This window comes from Anomaloglossus baeobatrachus, chromosome 8, assembly GCF_048569485.1.
Source record: "Anomaloglossus baeobatrachus isolate aAnoBae1 chromosome 8, aAnoBae1.hap1, whole genome shotgun sequence".
NCBI classification, from domain to species: domain Eukaryota; kingdom Metazoa; phylum Chordata; class Amphibia; order Anura; family Aromobatidae; genus Anomaloglossus; species Anomaloglossus baeobatrachus.
The window spans coordinates 16045303-16069823 of NC_134360.1; the positions used below are offsets into that span (position 1 = coordinate 16045303).

At 51.8% G+C, this 24521-nt stretch overlaps 1 protein-coding gene across 1 annotated transcript; it reads right to left on the reverse strand.

The window, feature by feature from the left end:
- Positions 1-1454: 1454 nt before the first annotated feature.
- ARF4 (ARF GTPase 4) lies at positions 1455-24521 on the reverse strand. Its single transcript, XM_075321327.1, has 6 exons — positions 24307-24521; positions 8776-8856; positions 6320-6429; positions 4292-4363; positions 3295-3420; positions 1455-1772 (listed from the first exon to the last, which is right to left on the reverse strand). The coding sequence occupies exons 1-6, from the start codon at positions 24371-24373 to the stop codon at positions 1686-1688; spliced, it is 543 nt and encodes a 180-aa protein (XP_075177442.1). The 5' UTR covers positions 24374-24521; the 3' UTR covers positions 1455-1685.

Sequence of the window (24521 nt, forward strand, 5' to 3'; positions counted from 1 at the left end):
GATGTTACCTCTGCTCATCCTGAATCTCCTGGATCATGAAGCAGGAGCCTCAGGATGAGCTGCGCCCACGATAATTCCTCCTCTGCTCATCCTGAACCTCCTGGATCATGAAGCATCAGGCTCCGGATGTTACCTCTGCTCATCTTGAATCTCCTGGATCATAAAGCAGGAGGCTCAGGATGAGCTACGCCCACGATGATACCGCCTCTGCTTATCCTGAACCTCCTGGTTCATGAATCACGATTCAGACCTGCAAATCGCATCCATGAGTGGTTGCAGTCAGATGCCATCACACAGGCTGGGGTAGAGTCTGACTTTAACCAATCACAGAGGCCAGGCCTGTTTGGTGGGCGGGGAAAGCGGTGCATATGTATGAGCAATGATGAGCGGCCCAGGGAGGCTGCAGGAGCAGCATACAGCCGCAAGAGAGCAGCGAGTCTATGAAGAATGGTGGAGGATTGCTGCAGCAACATAACTGAGAAGAGGATAAGGCCCAGTTCAGATGGGCGTATTACACGGTCCATATACGACCAATACATGGCCGCAGTTGTTCAGCCTGAATACGGACCCAACTGAAGTCGGCCTTAGGAATAGAAAATGAATCATTAACTCATTAAAAAACAGACAATGCAAAGAAAACTTTTTTTTTGTTATTTTATTAGGAATAATTTTTAGTGGGGTATGAAGAAAACGTCAATTGTTGGGAGGATTTCCAAAAAACAAAAAAAATAATAAATCTGGCATCATGAAGATATGTTCACCAACAAACAATAAAACAATCAGCAGAACTATGATACAATGGGCAAAAACAGTCAAGCTGAAAGCAACATATAAAAGAAAAAAAAAATACCCTAAATTCAGACAATCTGCTGAGAAATAAAACAAGCCGGGGCCGCTGCGAGCTCTCAGCAAAGAAAAAAACAAAGGCGTTATTGCAAATTCTCTGCAGCAAAGGCCTTTACCACCAACCCTCATTGCAAAAGCAAAAAAGTTTCGTCTTGGCCAACACATGGTTAAAAGAAATGAGAATTGGTGTAGATTCTGATAGTGTTTCGTAATCTCCGAAAAGGGTTTTGTTTTTTTTAAGCAAAATTTTCTATTTTTTTGGCATGGATGAAAAATAAATAGATCTGGAATGCTACGTTTTAATTCAGCAGAAAGTCTAAAGGAATGACGCATGGGAGAAGATGGAGGGGGGGGGGGGAAGGGGGGGGGAACCTTCCAAAAAACATCAGTAAAGCAAGAATTCTGCAAAGTGTGCAATAATTAAAACAGCCGACTTTACACAGGAGGGCGACCGACTCCGAAATGACATTTGTAAGTGTTTGTCTTCAGAGGGGAGAGAAAGAAAGGGGCATTACAAGGGGAGGAGGCGGGGGAGGGGAGCAGTCAAATCTATAGCATCACATTAATTATTTCCAGGCATGTAAAGGAGAAGTAAAACCAGAAAACACTTTCACGTAAGGGAGAATTTATTATTTTCTGCTTTATATCTAATCACATTGCTCCGAAAGCAACGCGAGAACCCGGCCAATAACCGGCAACAAAAGAATCTGGAAACTGTAGAGTTCGCTGCCCCCGATCCATTTCTTACACCATTTTAGAACTAGTTTGGATGTTACGCGCCTAGACCACTTCTATTCATTGTGTCCTCTTCTGCTGAACGCCGCCGCAACCGCACCTTCTTAACGCTTGGAGAGCTCGTTTGATAGCCAGTCCAGCCCTTCATACAGACCGGTGCCCTGAGTCGCGCATGTTGCCTGCACGTACCACTAAAAAGACCAAACAAATGGGAGAATTAGTCACAAACCTATTCAATATAAAATGTGAATTTCTATTCCTAGAGACCAATTCATTCATATTTCAGTAATCAACTAGTGGTAAGCGGGCACTACCATGCTCGGGTGCTCAGTACTGGTAACTAGTGATGAGCGGGCACTACCATGCTCGGGTGCTCAGTACTGGTAACTAGTGATGAGCGGGCACTACCATGCTCGAGTGCTCAGTACTGGTAACTGGTGATGAGCGGGCACTACCATGCTCGAGTGCTCAGTACTGGTAACTAGTGATGAGCGGGCACTACCATGCTCGGGTGCTCAGTACTCGTAACTAGTGATGAGCGGGCACTACCATGCTCAGGTGCTCAGTACTGGTAACTAGTGATGAGTGGGCACTACCTTGCTCGAGTGCTCAGTACTGGTAACTAGTGATGAGCGGGCACTACCATGCTCGGGTGCTCAGTACTGGTAACTAGTGGTGAGCGGGCACTACCATGCTCGGGTGCTCTGTACTGGTAACTAGTGGTGAGCGGGCACTACCTTGCTCGAGTGCTCAGTACTGGTAACTAGTGATGAGCGGGCACTACCATGCTCGGGTGCTCTGTACTGGTAACTAGTGGTGAGCGGGCACTACCATGCTCGGGTGCTCTGTACTGGTAACTAGTGGTGAGCGGGCACTACCATGCTCGGGTGCTCTGTACTGGTAACTAGTGGTGAGCGGGCACTACCATGCTCGGGTGCTCTGTACTGGTAACTAGTGATGAGCGGGCACTACCTTGCTCGGGTGCTCAGTACTGGTAACTAGTGATGAGCGGGCACTACCATGCTCGGGTGCTCTGTACTGGTAACTCATCACTAGTTACTGAGCATGGTAGTGCCCACTCATCACTAGTTACCAGTACTGAGTACCCGAGCATGGTAGTGCCCGCTCATCACTAGTTACCAGTACTGAGCACCCGAGCATAGTAGTGCTCACTCATCACTAGTTACCAGTACTGAGCACCCGAGCATGGTAGTGCCCGCTCATCACTAGTTACCAGTACTGAGCACCCGAGCATGGTAGTGCCCGCTCATCACTAGTTACCAGTACAGAGCACCCGAGCATGGTAGTGCCCGCTCATCACTAGTTACCAGTACAGAGCACCCGAGCATGGTAGTGCCCGCTCATCACTAGTTACCAGTACTGAGCACCTGAGCATGGCAGTGCCCGCTCATCACTAGTTACCAGTACTGAACACCTGAGCATGGTAGTGCCCGCTCATCACTAGTTACCAGTACTGAGCACCTGAGCATGGTAGTGCCCGCTCATCACTAGTTACCAGTACTGAGCACCCGAGCATGGCAGTGCTCGTTTATCACTACTCAGCAAATATAAAAAAAAATGCACATGTGCGACCACAGCTTTATTTACAGACTTTGGAACCCCCAGTCTTAAAAGGAAAGCTGCGGTATGTGGACACAGCGACGCTATGTTGATCCCCTCGCTGGAGAATATACATGGGGAGGGTGCACTCACAGTCCTGTTGCGTAGAGTCTGAAGCGTCAGCTTATCGGTCATCTCGCTGATGGCCATGGCGTTGGGCAAATCTTGTTTGTTGGCAAACACCAGCAGCACGGCATCCCTCAGCTCATCTTCTTGGAGCTGAAAACAAATGCAGCCATCTGTCAGGAGACCTCATTTTTATTGGGTAGGAACAATTGTATGAAAATGCAGTGTGAATACAGGCAAGTCTGCATTTATCTGCTATAATAATGGCCGCACATGAGCAGACGCCCCCGCACTGGCAGCGGAGTACCTTGTACCAGGCATTGACCGGGCCGTCTAACCACATGCAAGAAGCTGCTAAATAAAGACTGTCTCCCCTTACAGCTGTTCTGGCATTTCTATTGTTCCTGATAGAATTTTATGAATGATTTGACAATTGGGCATTACCCCCGGGGGTCATGACCACCTATCAGCGCCCTGCTATTATGTCACGGGGCCACCGATGGGAGCAGGGAATGACGCGTCCCCTGCTGGCAAGTGTTAAATATTAGTGAGATTGACAGTGGGATTTAATTGGTTAACACCTGTGGGCAGATGGGCGATCTGTCTGCCGCTGTCAGGGGCACGATGGCTGATCACATCATCCGGCATGTGCGGGGAAACAAGTGGGCTGAGAATCTGATGCCACATCAAAGGCAGGGAGACGACCTAGGACGGACCAGTATGTCCAAGGTTGTGCAGGAGTTAAAGTTAGAAGCATGTGCGTGGATGACAGACACACCCACCTGCGGCCACCAATGAGTGCGCGAGTTTGTGGTTACACTAAGGCAGACTCGTGTGCTGATTGGCCCCTGCAGGTGGGAGTGTCTGCGCGGGAGACCGCAGCCCTACAACCCTCCTGAAGGAGCATCTGTACCGCGACATTACCAGCCGGCGCCATCCATCACTCGCTCCGAGGCTTATACCTGTCTAAACCATGGAAATTACAGAGAAAATCTAGAAAAAGCGGAAGACTCTTGGCTCTTACCATCTTCTGTAACTCCTCCGCCGATTCCTGGATTCGTTCTCTGTCGTTACTGTCTACAACGAAAATGAGGCCCTAGAAAACAGAGCAAAGAATGAGCGACATCACCATGATTAGAAATACACACACACAGACACATTACAGTGTTACTGTAGGGACATATTTGCACCCTTCACCATTAGGCTAAAGGTCTATCAAAGTGGTAACAGAAGACATCAGGGTGCGGCTCCCAAAGAGCAAAAATCAGAATGATCTGCGGCCACTGGGGAGCACGGCGGGCCCATCGCTCGGGACCACCTCTACAGTGTTATACCGGAGCAGATGCGACGCCGCTTCTTGCCTGAATACTGTCCTCACACTGGCACGGTGGCTCAGTGGTTAGCACAGTATGGTGGCTCAGTGGTAAGCACTGCAGCCTTGCAGCGCTGGGGTCCTGGGTTCAATTCCCAGCAAGCACACCATCTGCAAGGAGTTTGTATGTTCTCCCCGTTGCGTGGGTTTCCTCCGGGTTCTCCGGTTTCCTCCCACACTCCAAAGACATACAGTTACTCTAGATTGTGAGCCCCAATGGGGACAGTGTTGCTCTGTGGAATTAATAGCGCTATATGAATAATTATTATCTAGGAGCTCACCGCCGTATGGAAAGCCAAGGAGAACTGGTGCCACATCGTACGGTGCCTACAAAATTACCGATTGATCAAAGCAACACTAAGAACGCCTTTTAACTGTCTGGGTTTGAGCCCCACGTCTATAGATCAGGGCGCTTTACAAATTTGCCTCACAGCCAGCCTGGCCTGCTAGGGGTGTATTCACACGCTGCGGTCAATTTTGATTTTTCCTCAATCCGATTTAGCAAATTTGAGACATTGTACACAGAAAGCAAAATGTGGCAATGCCACCACCACAATCCTTAAGCTTAAAGATAGCTAAAAACAATGAACATGTGCACAGCATCATCACACCCTCCTGCTGTTCATGTTCAGCTTTTGGGGGTTTTTTGCTTCTTCTGACCACAGTGGTTATAGAGGTGTCCTGACTATTATTTGGGCAACTTCTAAGATTAATAAATGTTATTAAAAAAAAAAAAAAAAGCCGATGTTTTTCTGACGAGTCTTCCCACTGTAACACTCGACAGGTACACTGGCATTTGTTCGCATGGCAGCTTTTAACCCTTAGCAGTAAAGGCATGTGGCGGTATTTAGTGCAGATTTTCCACTGCAAAGTCCGCCTGCTGATTGTAGACCTGGTATAGGGTGAAATCCGCTACACAAAGAAAGAAGGGTTAAAAAAAAAAAAAAAAAAAAATCAATAAAAAATGCAGAAAAAGTCTAGCGGTATTCTGAAGATCTCGTCTTCTTAGATGGTGGTTTATTCCGCGCAGGTTTTTTGCACCGGGATTATTTACCCTGAATGAAGTTCCCAGCTTTCAGAACAAAAGCTGCAAATGTCATAAAATACATAACACAGTTTGGCTTCAAGCCTCCACAATCCAGCAGTGACGCCAGCAGGTGACAGCGGTCATGTACTGTACAGCTGGCATCACTGCTTGGTGCCCGGACACAATACCGGCCACCACGGCACGTGACCGCTGAGATCACAGATTGGCTGCAGCAATTACATGCAGAGCATCAGGGCTAGATCTAAACCAGGCAACCCATTAGATTGTTTGCATGTCGTCCATAACATGCTGCTCTACCAGAGGAAAAAAAAAAAAAAGGGATGGAGGAAAAAGTACAAGTTCAGCAGGAGAGTGGATCAATAAAAAATAGACCAAGTGACACTGAGCCAGCCGGATCAGAAGGACGAGACGTCACCGCTCCACCAGCGGGAAGACGGCCGCAGCGGAGATCAGCTGGAGCAGCAATGACGTCCTGCTGCCTGCGCTGGATCCAGGCGAGTGTCGGTAGTTATCACTTAGTTGATATTTTTTTTTACAAGGAATTTTGTACTTTATGCTTTGTAAATTCAGACAAAAAAAAAAAAAAAAAGTGTGCTCACCGGCTTACCCACGCCCCTGCGGAGCGCGCTTACCTGTGTGTTCTGGAAATAATGCCTCCACAGGGGTCTGATTTTGTCCTGGCCGCCAACATCCCAGACCGTGAAACAGATGTTTTTGTATTCTACAGTTTCCACATTAAAACCTTTAAAAAAAAAACCAAATTGAGTTAAAAGCGTAAAATCGCAAGCCCGTCACTCATCCAGTCTAATCCCACCGTCCCTCAGCATCGGGGGACCTGATCATAGCGGGGGGCTGACATCACAGCGTATACATAAACCAGAGTTATGGCTTATTTAGGGGAATCTGCACTTCCAGAGGCTGTGCCAATAGAGTAGGGGAGAAATGACTGATGGCTGGAGAGAACTGACCCAGAAAACGGGGCTCTATAGCGTGGGGGTCCGTCACCGCCGCTCCATTCAGTCAGGGATTTGGATTGGTGGGGAACCCAAAAGACCAGTAAATTATCCACTATCCCAACCTCTTTATTAAAAATTATAATCCTAGAAAACATATGGTTTAATTATGATATAATAAAGTATATTACAATACCCCATCCAATATACTTTCTGCATCAAAAAGTGACATTTTTTAAGATCTCTGCTTGCTGTCACTCAATACAGGACTTTCCACAAAAACTAAAATGTGTCATCCGTTCACTCCATGAGCATGTACACAGGGCCATAAAGAGGTGCATCAGAGACCCCCAGGGGGCTCGTTACAGAAGCTTCAATATGGAAATTATTGTTGCTCGTGTAGCCGCACTTTTCTGCCATTAATCTCTTGGCCTTTTATTGATTAACCATATTTATAGATTTTACAAGAATGTTCTAGAGCCGAAGATTACAAAGCACTGAATGCACATTAATGGTATTCCCATTAGCGAGGCCAGGTATGCCCGTCCATTAGAGGCGCAAATCGATTCATAGGACCCTGGTTCTCCAGCCACGTCCGTAGTCATTGGTCGCTGGACGGGAGTCTTGTGAACCTCCTACCTGCCAGATCCAGTGTTGTGGGCGCGGCGCGCGATGCACTAGAGGCGGCGCGCGATGCACTAGAGGCGGCGCGCGATGCACTAGAGGCGGCGCGCGATGCACTAGAGGCGGCGCGCGATGCACTAGAGGCGGCTCGCGATGCACTAGAGGCGGCGCGCGATGCACTAGAGGCGGCGCGCGATGCACTAGAGGCGGCGCGCGATGCACTAGAGGCGGAGCGCGATGCACTAGAGGCGGAGCGCGATGCACTAGAGGCGGAGCGCGATGCACTAGAGGCGGCGCGATAGGCAGCCCCGGGGGAATGCGGCTTGCAGGGCTTCCATCTAGCGGCTGAGGAATAGTGACAAAATCAATTTTGCTGGCCTCTAACAATTCATATTTCAGGGTGCAATTACCACCTGTGAAGTACAGACCAGTCGGGGGTCTCCGGACTTAAACTCAACAGCATCACACACAAGTATAAGTCTGGAGAAAGCGTCCGGTCTGTACATCGCAGTCAGTGCTCGCACCATGTTAGAAACCGGCTTCAAATCTGCCATTCTTCAGAAACAGCCGCTATTACAGGCTGCATCTGGATGGAAATGAAGCCCATGGAGGAGTTACTTGCACCATATTTTAGTTTGGGGACCAAGTTCTCCCATCTAAGTGCAAAAAAAACCATAACAACGGTAGCACAAGAACGGCATGCCGAGATACATGTGGGAAACCTTCAGTCATTTATTACACATGGGAAAACAGATTAAGGCCCTGTGCGCACGCTGCGTTTTTTGCCACGGATTTGCTGCATAGATTGCTGCAGAAAATGTTCATTACCTATTTGCAGTCCTTCCCCAGCAAAACCTAAGGTAAAAAGAAATGCTGTGCACACCCTGTGGGTTTTTTCCCCCTACAGGTTTTGCGGCATGTTTTCTGCAGCAAAAAGAATAAGCATGTCACTTTTCTGCAGGTACCTGCGGTTTTTGCCATAGATAATAGTAAAAAACCACAGGGACCAACCCGCGGCAAAAACGTGGGTGCAATTTTACTGCTTTTTTTGCTGCGGGTGCGGTATTATACCAGTGTTTCCATCCAAAGTTTAGGAGACCAATGAAGCACTCAAAGTCCCACAGACTTCAGATGGAGGGCACCGAGGAATTAGATGAAGTTTTGATTGTAAAATATCCTTCAGAATTGCAGAGCAGACAGAAGTTCAGACGAGATCCTATAGGAGTTTGCATGTTCTCCCCGTGTTTGCGTGGGTTTCCTCCGGGGTCTCCGGTTTCCTCCCACACTCCAAAGACATACCGATAGGGAATTTAGGTTGTGAGCCCCAATGGGGACAGTGTCACCATTGTATGTAAAGTGCTGTGGAATTAATAGCGCTATATAAATGAATAAATATTATTATAATGCAGTGCGATATCTACAGATCACTGCTCCACCAGTCTCGCTGCTAGAGCTCTGAAGATACTGAGCCAGCAAGGACCAGCAGATCTCAGTTCTAGAAGCGTACTCACCGATGGTGGGAATGGTTGTGACGATCTCTCCCAACTTCAGCTTGTACAGGATTGTTGTTTTACCGGCAGCATCAAGACCAACTGAAAAGAAGAAGACAAATCCTTATAAGTATTAAATGTAAACCTCCTAACATAGAATGATATAGATATATGTGAGGGGACAGAAATACAGAGTAAGAAGGTGAAGAGCAGGAGGCGCAGAGCCCAGAGCGGAGGAGCAGTCGCAGAACCAGCAGGAGACGCAGAGCCCAGAGCGGAGGAGCAGCCGCAGAACCAGCAGGAGACGCAGAGCCCAGAGCGGAGGAGCAGCCGCAGAACCAGCAGGAGGCGCAGAGCCCAGAGCGGAGGAGCAGCCGCAGAACCAGCAGGAGGCGCAGAGCCCAGAGCGGAGGAGCAGCCGCAGAACCAGCAGGATGCGCAGAGCCCAGAGCGGAAGAGCAGCCGCAGAACCAGCAGGAGGCGCAGAGCCCAGAGCAGAGGAGCAGCCGCAGAACCAGCAGGAGACGCAGAGCCCAGAGCGGAAGAGCAGCCACAGAACCAGCAGAAGGCGCAGAGCCCAGAGCGGAGGAGCAGCCGCAGAACCAGCAGGAGGCGCAGAGCCCAGAGCGGAAGAGCAGCCACAGAACCAGCAGAAGGCGCAGAGCCCAGAGCGGAGGAGCAGCCGCAGAACCAGCAGGAGGCGCAGAGCCCAGAGCAGAGGAGCAGCCGCAGAACCAGCAGGAGGCGCAGAGCCCAGAGCAGAGGAGCAGCCGCAGAACCAGCAGGAGGCGCAGAGCCCAGAGCGGAGGAGCAGTCGCAGAACCAGCAGGAGGCGTAGAGCCCAGAGCGAAGGAGCAGCCGCAGAACCAGCAGGAGGCGCAGAGCCCAGAGCGGAGGAGCAACCGCAGAACCAGCAGGAGGCGCAGAGCCCAGAGCGGAGGAGCAGCCGCAGAACCAGCAGGAGGCGCAGAGCCCAGAGCGGAGGAGCAGCCGCAGAACCAGCAGGAGGCGCAGAGCCCAGAGCGGAGGAGCAGCCGCAGAACCAGTAGGAGGCGCAGAGCCCAGAGCAGAGGAGCAGCCGCAGAACCAGCAGGAGGCGCAGAGCCCAGAGCGGAGGAGCAGCCGCAGAACCAGCAGGAGGCGCAGAGCCCAGAGCAGAGGAGCAGCCGCAGAACCAGCAGGAGGTGCAGAGCCCAGAGCGGAGGAGCAGCCGCAGAACCAGCAGGAGGCGCAGAGCCCAAAGCGGAGGAGCAGCCGCAGAACCAGCAGGAGGCGTAGAGCCCAGAGCGAAGGAGCAGCTGCAGAACCAGCAGGAGGCGCAGAGCCCAGAGCGAAGGAGCAGCCGCAGAACCAGCAGGAGGCGCAGAGCCCAGAGCAGCCGCAGAACCAGCAGGAGGCGCAGAGCCCAGAGCGGAGGAGCAGCCGCAGAACCAGCAGGAGGCGCAGAGCCCAGAGCAGAGGAGCAGCCGCAGAACCAGCAGGAGGCGCAGAGCCCAGAGCGGAGGAGCAGCCGCAGAACCAGCAGGAGGCGCAGAGCCCAAAGCGGAGGAGCAGCCGCAGAACCAGCAGGAGGCGTAGCGCCCAGAGCGAAGGAGCAGCTGCAGAACCAGCAGGAGGCGCAGAGCCCAGAGCGAAGGAGCAGCCGCAGAACCAGCAGGAGGCGCAGAGCCCAGAGCGGAGGAGCAGCCGCAGAACCAGCAGGACAGGTTCACTGGACGCTAATCACTTTCCCGATTATCTTTGAATGTGCAGAGACAATTTGTTTGCAAAGAAGAAGCAAACCAAAGTGACAAATCCTGGCAAAAATAAAAAACCTGCAGTGTAAGTTAAATGCCGCTGTTCTCTTGAATCCGGCGATGTTTTTCTTTTTTTTCTGCTCCTCATGTCACGAGATATGGCCGCCTCTTCCCTGTATGTAAATCTAGTCTTGTTTGGGGGCGGGGCACTCGGCTGCTCCTTGTGGGAGGTTTTATGAGTTCCACTCCCCCTTGGCTATCAGGACTCAATTTACATACCAGGAAGAAGAGGCCATATCTCAGAAATAGGCGCAGGAACAAGAGAAAAACTACGCCAGACACAGGAGAACAGCAGGTTTTACATCCGGTAGTAAAAAAAAATAAAAAAAAACACCAAACATTTTATATAATTATATTTTATACACACAATGTCGAGTGACAGGTCCTCTAAAAAGAAAATACCTTCCTATGATAGTTATATATGGGTGGACACTGGGTGCAGCGCACAGAACTACATAAAGGGCCTGACTTTCTCCCCTTAGATGGCATGAACACGCTCCTCTGTTGGCAGGTGGCGCGGGTGGGGAGAGGGCGGGGGAAGGACTGGACGGCCTTAGATGGTTGTTAGAGTAAATACAAATAATGACAGCATAAATGTCAATGATATAAGGTTTCACCTCTAGTTAATAAAACAATGCACTCAGCGGTGACCAGCGCTGAGAATGAAGGGCAAGCGAAAGACAAAAATGGCGAAATCACCATCATCAGGGACGTACATAACATTCTGGGCAGAACTGGATAAATATGTCCGATCATTCACTGAACTAAAATTGGCGCTTAGTACCTGGGAGTCCAATGTGCCCAGGGATGGGAAAAAAGTAACGTCGGCAGTAGTAAGATAAAAAAAAAAAAAAAAAAAAAACGACTTTGCCGTGAGCCACGCCCCAGAGGATCCAGGAGCCACACCCCAGAGGATCTGCAAGGCACGCCCACTTGTAAAGCGTTCGAGAACTTAAAAGGTTTAAATCTCAGAGGCAGCGAGGATAGAAGAGCAAAAACTAATTGCTCCATCCAAGTTGTCTAAGTTGAGAGCACTGAAGAGTGACGCTCCCTGAGGAGTATATAGGGAGCACAGCCCCATGCCCATCTCACATTACTCAACCCCCACCCAGTGTGTGTGTGGTCAGTGGACAGAGGACAGGTTGGGCGCTGGGAGGTCCCTGGAGCTTTGCTGCAGTGGTGGTTTGAGCATTTACAGCAACATCTCCGGAGGACAGAACAGCTCTGCTGTGTAATGGGACGGCCACTCAGGAGACCTCCACTCTGCCCCTCATGATGGACTCTGTCCCCAAATATTGTTAACCATTACAATGCTCTATCCATTAGTTTATAGAGGTGGTGACCAGACCATGCAGATCCCAATCCTCTGGTGTTGTCTGCAGTTATCAGCGGGTCGTACCGCCCACTTGTACATCTTTCTAACTGCAACGCATTGTCTTTCATGTGTAGACCACCCAAGGGTCAGGCACAGTCTGGTACCAACAAGCAACACATAATGCAAGCAAAACCGTAACTGCTCCGTCACAATCACCGGCATCTACATCAGACCTAACCAGATGAGAGTCAACGGACAGCTCCACCTGCAGCAACGCCTTCTGTTACCACATCACAGGCAGCTCCACCTGCAGCAACGCCTTCTGTAGCCACATCACAGGCAGCTCCACCTGCAGCAACGCCTTCTGTAGCCACGTCACAGGCAGCTCCACCCGCAGCAACGCCTTCTGTAGCCACGTCACAGGCAGCTCCACCTGCAGCAACGCCTTCTGTAGCCACATCACGGGCAGCTCCACCTGCAGCAACGCCTTCTGTTGCCACATCACGGGCAGCTCCACCTGCAGCAACGCCTTCTGTAGCCACGTCACAGGCAGCTCCACCCGCAGCAACGCCTTCTGTAGCCACGTCACAGGCAGCTCCACCTGCAGCAACGCCTTCTGTAGCCACGTCACAGGCAGCTCCACCTGCAGCAACACCTTCTGTTACCACATCACGGGCATCTCCACCTGCAGCAACGCCTTCTGTAGCCACAACACAGGCAGCTCCACCTGCAGCAACGCCTTCTGTGGCCACGTCACAGGCAGCTCCACCTGCAGCAACACCTTCTGTTACCACATCACGGGCATCTCCACCTGCAGCAACGCCTTCTGTAGCCACAACACAGGCAGCTCCACCTGCAGCAACGCCTTCGGTTACCACATCACGGGCATCTCCACCTGCAGCAACGCCTTCTGTAGCCACATCACGGGCAGCTCCACCTGCAGCAACGCCTTCGGTTGCCACGTCACGGGCAGCTCCACCCGCAGCAACGCCTTCTGTAGCCACATCACAGGCAGCTACACCCGCAGCAACGCCTTCTGTAGCCACGTCACAGGCAGCTCCACCCGCAGCAACGCCTTCTGTAGCCACATCACGGGCAGCTCCACCCGCAGCAACGCCTTCGGTTGCCACGTCACGGGCAGCTCCACCCGCAGCAACGCCTTCTGTAGCCACATCACAGGCAGCTACACCCGCAGCAACGCCTTCTGTAGCCACGTCACAGGCAGCTCCACCCGCAGCAACGCCTTCTGTAGCCACATCACGGGCAGCTCCACCCGCAGCAACGCCTTCTGTAGCCACATCACGGGCAGCTCCACCTGCAGCAACGCCTTCTGTAGCCACATCACAGGCAGCTACACCCGCAGCAACGCCTTCTGTAGCCACATCACGGGCAGCTCCACCCGCAGCAACGCCTTCTGTAGCCACATCACGGGCAGCTCCACCTGCAGCAACGCCTTCTGTAGCCACATCACAGGCAGCTACACCCGCAGCAACGCCTTCTGTAGCCACGTCACAGGCAGCTCCACTCGCAGCAATGCCTTCTGTAGCCACATCACGGGCAGCTCCACCCGCAGCAACGCCTTCTGTAGCCACATCACGGGCAGCTCCACCCGCAGCAACGCCTTCTGTAGCCACATCACGGGCAGCTCCACCCGCTGCAATGTCTTCTGTGGCCACATCACAGGCAGCTACACCCGCAGCAACGCCTTCTGTAGCCACATCACGGGCAGCTCCACCCGCAGCAACGCCTTCTGTAGCCACATCACGGGCAGCTCCACCTGCAGCAACACCTTCTGTAGCCACATCACAGGCAGCTACACCCGCAGCAACGCCTTCTGTAGCCACGTCACAGGCAGCTCCACTCGCAGCAATGCCTTCTGTAGCCACATCACGGGCAGCTCCACTCGCAGCAATGCCTTCTGTAGCCACATCACGGGCAGCTCCACCCGCAGCAACGCCTTCTGTAGCCACATCACGGGCAGCTCCACCCGCTGCAATGTCTTCTGCCGCCACATCACGGGCAGCTGCAGCAATGCCTTCTGTGGCCACATCACAGGAGAGTCCACCCAGCACGTAGTAGGCACACAGTGGAGCCGCGCTGGGAGAAACACGCACACAGCAGCGTCTGCATCTCTATAAAAGTCCTTCACATTCCTCAAATACCAGTGATTAATGGAGCGGAGGGGGTGCAATGCCAATCCTCTGTGCTGTAAGGGGCACTGACTCGATAAGCCGGGCACTACTCCTGACACATGACCTGTGAATTATTTTATCATGGGTTTAATACAATCCAATGAAATTATGGAGTGTGTTTGCTATAATATAAATAAATCCTGAATTATTGACCTCCACAGAAATCTGGAGAACCATGAAAACCTAAAGACGATCCTTCAGCATATTTCACAATACAAACTGCATACACACCTGTTGATGCTGGTGTACTTATTTGTTAATTAAATAATCCATGTTAGAATGGTTGTGGACTCCTTTGGTAATATTACAGCTCTCTCTCAGCCCACCTAGCGTCTTCCTCAGGGCCCCTCCTCCCTGCAGCGGCTGAAATCTCACACTGCTCAGGACAAGCTGCAGTCAGGATGGTTGTGCAGAGACAGAATACAATTAGACTAGTTCTCCCAGGATGAAGCTGGACTTCTAAAATGTTCATCTCAATATCAGGGTTAGATAGCTGTTCTGCCATTGATATTCAAAGTGAGTACACCAGTCTCATCAGGTTTAAAAAGGCACCATAAATTGAATAATGTTGGCCAAAGCTGCCAATATCGGGGGGAGCTCGGCTGACAGTCATGTGTATGGGGGCCCTGGCCTGTCCCAATAGATATAATTCACACTAAACCTCCAAGCTGTAAATATTGGTAACCATTGCTGATCGACTTCCTATACTATTGAAAGCTGCTCCTTACCGGCCGTCCTCTAAGGAGGAGGCAGGTGGTTTGATTGTTCCTTGAAATATTGGCACTTGGCAGACAACTGCAGCTCCATATACAGCCAACATGCCGATCCGATAAAGACGGATTACACGACGTCTCCCGCTATATCATTACTAAGCCGCCAATGATCCACATGAGAGCCGTCAAGATCAGCCATCACCAGACAGAGGACACCTCGTATATTGGGCAACGCAAGGGGAGAAAGAAAAAAAAATCTGACGAGACCTTCACAAACATGAAAAAAGCGTCAGCCGAACTCTCATTGCTATACCCAACTCCACTATAAACTACCATCAGTCTTATTCAATGGAGATGGGGAGTTAAGGACTGGACATGCAAAAATCAACATGCCTGATCCCTCAAAAATCATATGATCTTCACTTTAATATATAGTAATAAAAATTCTCCAAGTTTAAGTCGTCTGATTAATCTTAGGGCTTGTTCACAATTAGAGCTTTTTTTTTATAATGGAGGAAAGTGCGTATTGCAGTAGCAGTAAACTGAACACAACAAAATCTCTTTTGGGGGGGGGGGGGGGGGGAGAGCATATAAATTTGAGAACTTTTACCACTTTTTAAAGTGCACCAATCACCAGGATTTTCCTATATAACCCAAATCCAGTGCTATACTGACACTATCAGGCTGATTCTATACATGCCTTTAGTTGTCAGCTAGGATGTATAGGTTTTGAAACACAAGAAAGTAAAGTTTGTAAAATCGGCAGCTTTTTGAGTGGCAGCAGCTGCCCATCAGCTAATAGCTGGGGTGGGTATTGATAGTGATTCCCACCACCCCACCTGTCCATCTTCCTCCTGTTATTTATGCTAATTCTATTATAGAATCATTTTATTAAGTGACTAGAAGGCCCTGTGCTGATGTCATCCCCATGTGACCATAAGAGGCGGGGCCTCAGTCAACAGAAAACTGTTGCTTCCTGGTATCAGCTATGTTGGCTGAGGCCCCACCCCTTGTGGTCATATGAGAATGACATCAGCACAGGGCCTTCTAGTCACTTAATAAAAGGATTCTATAATAGAATTAGCATAAATAACAGGGGGAGGACCAGACAGGCAGGGGGGCGGGAGTCACTATCAATACCCACCCCAGCTAGCAGCTGATCGGAAGCTGCTGTCATTCAAAAAGCTGCTCATTATACAAACTTTACTTGCTTGTGTTTCAAAACCTATACATCTTGGCTGACAACTAGAGATATGTATAGAATCAGCCTGTTAGGAAGGAGAGAAGAAGAAGAAAAAAAAAAAAAAAAAAAAAACTCACCAGGAATGCTGTAGCCTTTTTTTTTAAAAATGGTCTTGTCTGAAGCAGGAAAAAAAAAAAAATTGCTGCAAGTGAACTTGAAAAAACAAGGAAAGAAAAGTGGTCCCCTACTTATGTCTGCATTGACAGGTGCCTACCAGGATGCACGCACAACCGGCAAACGTGATGCAAATACGGAGGTGTCGATAAATGATTCAGATTGAATATTTTCTAGCAAACAAAAATAAATCCTGTTACTATGGAAACCAATATTAAATTTCACAAGTGCACTTAGGTTCAGCACGAAAGGTTACGTCATTTTAAAATTGTGATTTAGAAAAGTTATCCTTGTCAGAAGAGAGGTTAGCAAAAACTTCCCAAAAGGCATCTGCTTTTGGCAGGTTAATGCACCCACCCACTGGTCTACTGCCCTGCAAAAAAAAAAAAAAAAATAAAAATAAATAAAAATTGACGATCTGCCGCCGTATTTTTAATTTAGCCCCATCTGATTATCTTTCTAAATAAAAAAAAAAATTCAAAAAATGAAAAAAAAAAAAAAGTACAATGTTAAATTGATGTGGAGGAGTCGCGGTTGCAGAACAGGATACAATATTTTTTTCTAAATGATAATCACTTTTTGATTAATTAAAAATCAATTAAATTGTCGATAATCCGCCATATTTGTTTAATTTGGCCCCATCTCATATTTCAAAAAAAAAATAAAAAATGCCAAATCATTCAAAAAGGAAGAAAACCCCAAGATAATAAATTGATGCGATTTGCACAGGATACATTTTTTCTTCTGAAAGATTAGAATTACTTTTTGATTGATTAAAATGTATGAAGTTAGAAGCAAATTGTGTTGAATAATACAGTCTTACTACAATAATGTTTTCCAGACTGGGCGAGTAGATTAATGCACCCATAGATATATAAAAAACACCAAAAATCTGGAATACTCAGAGGAGCATTCTGCTGCCTGGATTCCTGTGCAGCCTCTGCTCGCTCCTTCTCGTCTGCGCTGCATACATTAGACCTGCAGATCTTGGTCGCCAGCCTGCGTTTCTAGGCACCGTCCTCCTTCCACATCACAAAGGAATCCCGGAACAGGAAGACAAGACGATTGTGTAATGCTGAAGGGCCCAGGAAGCTCGTCAGACCCCGACGCAGGCGGCTCGCTCTCCTCTGATGTGTCACTTTTCAGGATAATAAAAAGGGGCTCAGCCCGGGGTGCATGTGATGTGGCCCGGACAGGGGCTGGGAGATCCTATGGTGACACGTGGAGTCTGACCTCTGCCCTTTCTGAACGCCAAAAACATGCAAATAAGCTGTCACCCAGAAGGAAAGAAAACTCTCCCTATAAAAAGGCAGGCGTCCTGTAAATTGAAATTATACACTGTGTCCCCCGCTCTCACAGATTAGTAAAATACCCTGTAATCAGTGGAAGAAGCCGTCAGATTGCCCAATGCAAAGGACACTCAAGGTGATGGAGGAGCACAGTAAGGCTACTTTCACACATCAGTGTTCTGCATTCAGGCACAATCCTTTTTCTTCCTGATCCAAAGGATCCGGGAAAAAAAAATAAATAAATAAATAAAACCGTATCCACCGGATCCGATTTTTAATGGATCCGTTATGCTGGATGCGTAAAAAACCGGATCCGTTGGATTTGTTTTGCATCCGTTGTTGCATCCGTTTTGTCCGTTTTTTTGATGGATCAGTTTTAATTAATTAATTTGGTGCATGCGCAGTTTACAAAAACGGATCCGGCAGCCGCATCCATTTTTTACCGCATTTCGCCGGATCCGGCGTCCATAACGTTGCAAGACACGTTGCCTCCGGCCGCCGCTTTAATTAATTTTCCTGCATCCGTAAAAAAACGGATGCAACGCAAAGCCATCAGGTACAATCTGGTAACAATGCAAATCTATGGGGATAAAACGGATGCGGTACCGGATCCGTTTAACACGTTTTTTTCCGGATTGTACCTGATGGAAAAAAAACTGATGTGTGAAAGTAGCCTAACATTATCTGCCATATAGTCAGGGGCCGAGAGTGCCTGATTTCACCGCGCCCCGGCTTGCTCAGAGATGCCCAAATGCGTCCCGCTTTAGGAGCCATATCAATCCTTTAGCTGATGTTTAAAAGGTCTTTCTAACAAAAGGGAAATCCATAGGATGGTGGGCAATATGCACCGCGCACCCCCCCGATCAGCTGCCACACTACAGCTCCCTCCGCTGTGTAATGGCCACACCAGGGCACTGCAGCTCAGCTCCCATCGAAGTGAATGGGATCAGACTGCAGTACAGAGAATGACCACTACACAGCACAGAGCAGTGGGATCCTGGCAACACAAACTGTACGAGACCCAGTAATTGCTGACAATTGGGTGTGGGGCGCAAGTCTCCCACCCATATGAAGAATACATCATCAATATCCAAATCTTTGACAACCCACCTGTAAAAGGTAACTCACAAAAATCGTTCCAATTTAATCTATTTGGAGTCCACATCATTGAGGTATCGCAGAGGAACCGCATTTTATTCCGATCGACTGCTAAAATTGTTGCTTAAAAAAGTAGTGAACCAACACCATGGGACCCGGGCGTCCCCCCGAAAACAAGGGACAAAGGACTTAACAGTAGGAAAGAGGGTCTACGGCCCCTACTTATCAGGCCGCCCCAGATATGTGAAGTGGAGATGATGAATAGTCATGGATGCCGTCAATCACTCGGCCGCCCACCAGGAGGGGCGCTGGATTTGGCAGATCGGGGAAGCAAACAGCGGCCGGCAGATAAAGCCCACACTCCCCTCATGTCGGCTTTACATCTGTAAAATGTTCTTTTATTTTGTGAGGATGTCAGAGGCTTTGAAAATGTAGCAGCAATTTCACAAGGAAATTTACAAACTTTTTGTTGTTGTTTTTTTCTATTTTAGGGATCTATTCAGTTTTGGAGGATCATTAGATTGGAAACGGTCCCCCAAAATTGACAACATTGTAAAAATAGTGCCCCCCCCACCCCCCACCACAAAAAGGAAAAAAAAAATTGCAAAACTGCTGTCAGGTGGTTTATTAACCCTTCAGGTGCTATTCAGGGATTAATCCAAAATGGCATGACGGAAAAGAAAAATGTTACCACCTAAGTGTTGCTAACTTCTGATCATAGACGGCAGACTGAGGACGTGAATTGCCATTAGGACCCCACAATCATGATCTCGGGGTGCCGATGGGAGACCCCACAGCTAACCACCTAGCTGCGTAGTCACCATTGACAGCAGCATCTAAGGGGTTAAACAGTCAGCACTCGCGACTGTTGCAGATGGGTGTCAGCTGTGGTGTACAGCCAACACCTGCGGCATTTTCACCTGTGGGGGGCGCTATTCACTTATCTCGGGACAGTAATAACACGTATTGTGGTCAATAAGACTTTGCCCCCTTTAAAAGGCAGTTTCTTTATTGCAGACCCCCAAGATCTACTCTACCAGGATAATCAGACCTGACTTCTGTCATCTCATGTATTTCTACTCTATACATGTTGAGGGGAAACCTAAAAATTAAACATGCATCAAGAATTTGAGAAATTGAGCAATTGATGTAACTGACTACTTTTTCCACCGCTGCCATATTTCTTCTGCTTCCAATTCGTGGGTGCGGACAACGGTCCCTGCCTCCCCCCCAATGACTTGCATCTGCTCTCCAAGGTGGTCTACATTACCTACGCACCTCTGACACTCGACTGGGACCACCGATGATTGGGGCAGTTCCCTGACAACACCTATCTCCTGCAAGGTACGTGAAAAACAAAAAGTACGTAAGTACAACAGTGTCACGTGGGGACCATCAGGATCACAATCATGGTAGGAGACTTTATGTGGCTCCGGGGAAATGGGGGGGGGGGGGCTGCAGTTTTAATTTATATTGTAGATAAGACACATTGTGCTATTGAAGGGGTTGTAAAAAATAAAGTGATATTCACCTACCGGCACCCACCCAACACCAGCAAGGGACGCTTTTTGGTCTGTGATATCTCAGGAAGTGGAGATGTCACTGCTACATCAGTGGCAGGACCACTGCAGGCTGTGATTGACTGCAGTGGTCACGTGACTCAAGCAACGCAAGTTCAATGTTTTTCTGATGACAAGTCACCTGCCGGCTGCAGCTAATCACAGTCTGCAGTGGTCCTGCTTGGGGTGGGACGGTGACCCATAGCTGCCTGCTGCAGAGGCCAATCGGTATCACTTGTGGACTTTTTTTTATCTTTCTGGAAAACCCCTTTAATGTCCGGTTTGTGGTGTTCCTGCAGTGTCCTCCACCACGTCCCACAATAGATCAAATAATTCCTGTTTGATTCTAAAAGATCTGATGGCAGCGCTGGACCCGAGGAGGGCGAGTGAAGCCAAAAAACCCTCCAAAACAAAAAAAAAAAAAAAAAAAAAAACACAACTGACTCCTGGACAACGCCTATAAAAATGCAGGAATAAAATCAGCAAAACCAAAAAGCTAAAAAGTGCAATTATGTAGACAACAAAAGAGAAAAAGCAAAAACTTTTTTCCCTGAAGCGCTGCCTTAACTTTGAAAAAAAAAATATTACAGATTAGAGGGATTGTCCACAGAAGGGGTTTGGCAGCTGATGTGGGAGCCCCCCAGCGTGAGGGAGGACCAGAAGGGGAGGATGGCAGGAACCAAGGACGGGGAACTGGGGACCAAAAAGAAGCTGGGCAGGAGCCGGGGGCCAGGACAGGGAAGGAGCTGAGCAGGAGCCCAGGACATGGGGGCTGGGATTCTAGGATGGGGAAGAAGCTCAGGAGACGGGAAAGACCTGGGCAGGAGACTGAAGCTGGGACAGGGCAGGAGCCAGGAGACTTGGCCAGGACAGAGAAAGATGGGCAGGAGCCAGGATTCAGGGACAAAGCTCAGGAGATGAGAGTCCAGGACAGAAGGAGCTGAGCAGAAAGCCAGGAGACTGGAGGCCAGGAAAGAATGAGCTAAGCAGGAGCCCAGGAGATGGGAGCCTGGGACAGGAAAGGACCTGGGCAGGAGACGTGATTCCGGGACTGGGAAGAAGCTCATGAGATGGGAGTCCAGGACAGAGAAGGAGTAAGGAGATGAGTCGTGAGTCCGGGAAGGGAAAGGAGCTGAGCAAGAGCCCAGGATATGGGGGCCGGGATTCCGGGACAGGGAAGAAACACAGGAGACATGGGCCATGACAGGGAAGGACCTGAGCAGAAACCCAGGAGACTGGAACCAGGGAAAGAAGGAGCTGAGCAGGAGCCCAGGAGACTGGAACCAGGGAAAGAAGGAGCTGAGCAGGAACCCAGGAGACTGGAACCAGGGAAAGAAGGAGCTGAGCAGGAGCCCAGGAGACTGGAACCAGGGAAAGAAGGAGCTGAGCAGGAGCCCAGGAGACTGGAACCAGGGAAAGAAGGAGCTGAGCAGGAGCCCAGGAGACGGGGGGGTAGGATGGGGGAAGAAGCTCAGGAGCCGGGACCCGAGGCAGAAGGAGCTGAGCAGGAACTAGAAGACTTGGCCAGGACAGGGTGGGCAGGAGCCGGGATTCCGGGACGGGGAAGCAGCTCAGGAGATGGGAGCCCAGGACAGGGAAAGGGCCAGGAAATGGGGGCCGGGATTCCGGGATGGTGAAGGAACCCAGGAGATAAGGGCCAGGAGCCGGGGGCCGGGATGAGGAAGGAGCTGAGCAGGAGCCCAGGAGCCGGGGGCCGGGATGAGGAAGGAGCTGAGCAGGAGCCCGGGATGAGGAAGGAGCTGAGCAGGAGGCCAGGAGACGGGGGCCGGGATGAGGAAGGAGCTGAGCAGGAGGCCAGGAGACGGGGGCCGGGATGAGGAAGGAGCTGAGCAGGAGGCCAGGAGACGGGGGCCGGGATGAGGAAGGAGCTGAGCAGGAGCCCAGGAGACGGGGGCCGGGGAAGGAGCTGAGCAGGAGCCCAGGAGACGGGGGCCGGGATGGGGAAGGAGCTGAGCAGGAGCCCAGGAGACGGGGGCCGGGATGAGGAAGGAGCTGAGCAGGCGCCCAGGATGAGGAAGGAGCCGAGCAGGAGCCCAGGAGACGGGGGCCGGGGAAGGAGCCGAGCAGGAGCCCAGGAGACGGGGGCCGGGATGAGGAAGGAGCTGAGCAGGAGCCCAGGAGACGGGGGCCGGGATGAGGAAGGAGCTGAGCAGGAGCCCAGGAGACGGGGGCCGGGGAAGGAGCTGAGCAGGAGCCCAGGAGACGGGGGCCGGGATGGGGAAGGAGCTGAGCAGGAGCCCAGGAGACGGGGGCCGGGATGAGGAAGGAGCTGAGCAGGCGCCCAGGATGAGGAAGGAGCCGAGCAGGAGCCCAGGAGACGGGGGCCGGGGAAGGAGCCGAGCAGGAGCCCAGGAGACGGGGGCCGGGATGAGGAAGGAGCTGAGCAGGAGGCCAGGAGACGGGGGCCGGGATGAGGAAGGAGCTGAGCAGGAGCCCAGGAGACGGGGGCCGGGATGAGGAAGGAGCCGAGCAGGAGCCCAGGAGACGGGGGCCGGGATGAGGAAGGAGCCGAGCAGGAGCCCAGGAGACGGGGGCCGGGATGAGGAAGGAGCCGAGCAGGAGCCCAGGAGACGGGGGCCGGGATGAGGAAGGAGCCGAGCAGGAGCCCAGGAGACGGGGGCCGGGATGAGGAAGGAGCCGAGCAGGAGCCCAGGAGACGGGGGCCGGGATGAGGAAGGAGCCGAGCAGGAGCCCAGGAGACGGGGGCCGGGATGAGGAAGGAGCTGAGCAGGAGCCCAGGAGACGGGGGCCGGGATGAGGAAGGAGCTGAGCAGGAGGCCAGGAGACGGGGGCCGGGATGAGGAAGGAGCTGAGCAGGAGGCCAGGAGACGGGGGCCGGGGAAGGAGCCGAGCAGGAGCCCAGGAGACGGGGGCCGGGATGAGGAAGGAGCTGAGCAGGAGCCCAGGAGACGGGGGTCGGGATGAGGAAGGAGCTGAGCAGGAGCCCAGGAGACGGGGGCCGGGATGAGGAAGGAGCTGAGCAGGAGGCCAGGAGACGGGGGCCGGGATGAGGAAGGAGCTGAGCAGGAGGCCAGGAGACGGGGGCCGGGATGAGGAAGGAGCTGAGCAGGAGCCCAGGAGACGGGGGCCGGGATGAGGAAGGAGCTGAGCAGGAGCCCAGGAGACGGGGGCCGGGATGAAGAAGGAGCTGAGCAGGAGGCCAGGAGACGGGGGCCGGGATGAGGAAGGAGCTGAGCAGGAGCCCAGGAGACGGGGGCCGGGATGAGGAAGGAGCTGAGCAGGAGGCCAGGAGACGGGGGCCGGGATGAGGAAGGAGCTGAGCAGGAGCCCAGGAGACGGGGGCCGGGATGAGGAAGGAGCTGAGCAGGAGGCCAGGAGACGGGGGCCGGGATGAGGAAGGAGCTGAGCAGGCGGCCAGGAGACGGGGGTCGGGATGAGGAAGGAGCTGAGCAGGCGGCCAGGAGACGGGGGTCGGGATGAGGAAGGAGCTGAGCAGGAGGCCAGGAGACGGGGGTCGGGATGAGGAAGGAGCTGAGCAGGAGGCCAGGAGACGGGGGCCGGGATGAGGAAGGAGCTGAGCAGGAGGCCAGGAGACGGGGGCCGGGATGAGGAAGGAGCTGAGCAGGAGCCCAGGAGACGGGGGCCGGGATGAGGAAGGAGCTGAGCAGGAGCCCAGGAGACGGGGGTCGGGATGAGGAAGGAGCTGAGCAGGAGCCCAGGAGACGGGGGTCGGGATGAGGAAGGAGCTGAGCAGGAGGCCAGGAGACGGGGGCCGGGATGAGGAAGGAGCTGAGCAGGAGCCCAGGAGACGGGGGCCGGGATGAGGAAGGAGCTGAGCAGGAGGCCAGGAGACGGGGGCCGGGATGAGGAAGGAGCTGAGCAGGAGCCCAGGAGACGGGGGCCGGGATGAGGAAGGAGCTGAGCAGGAGGCCAGGAGACGGGGGTCGGGATGAGGAAGGAGCTGAGCAGGAGCCCAGGAGACGGGGGCCGGGATGAGGAAGGAGCTGAGCAGGAGCCCAGGAGACGGGGGCCGGGATGAGGAAGGAGCTGAGCAGGAGCCCAGGAGACGGGGGCCGGGATGAGGAAGGAGCTGAGCAGGAGCCCAGGAGACGGGGGCCGGGATGAGGAAGGAGCTGAGCAGGCGCCGGGGGCCAGGAGCCACACACTGTCCTGCAGGGGCCCCTCTGCCCAGCCTGTGCCTGGCGGAGCCCCCAGGAGCGCACCTGCCTCCCTGTCACAGGCCGCACTCACCCATCAGGATCCGCATCTGCTTCTTGCCGAAGAGCCGGGAGAAGAGCGAGGAGATGGTGAGGCCCATGGTCGGTGCTCGGCGGCCGCTGTGCTGCGCTGTTACCGGCGGATACTCGTCTCTCTGCCACGTCACGCTCGGCCCCGGCAAGCGCTTCCAACGCGGTCCAAATGACGTCACGAACGCCACATCCCGAACTGCACCGAAGTGGGGGAAG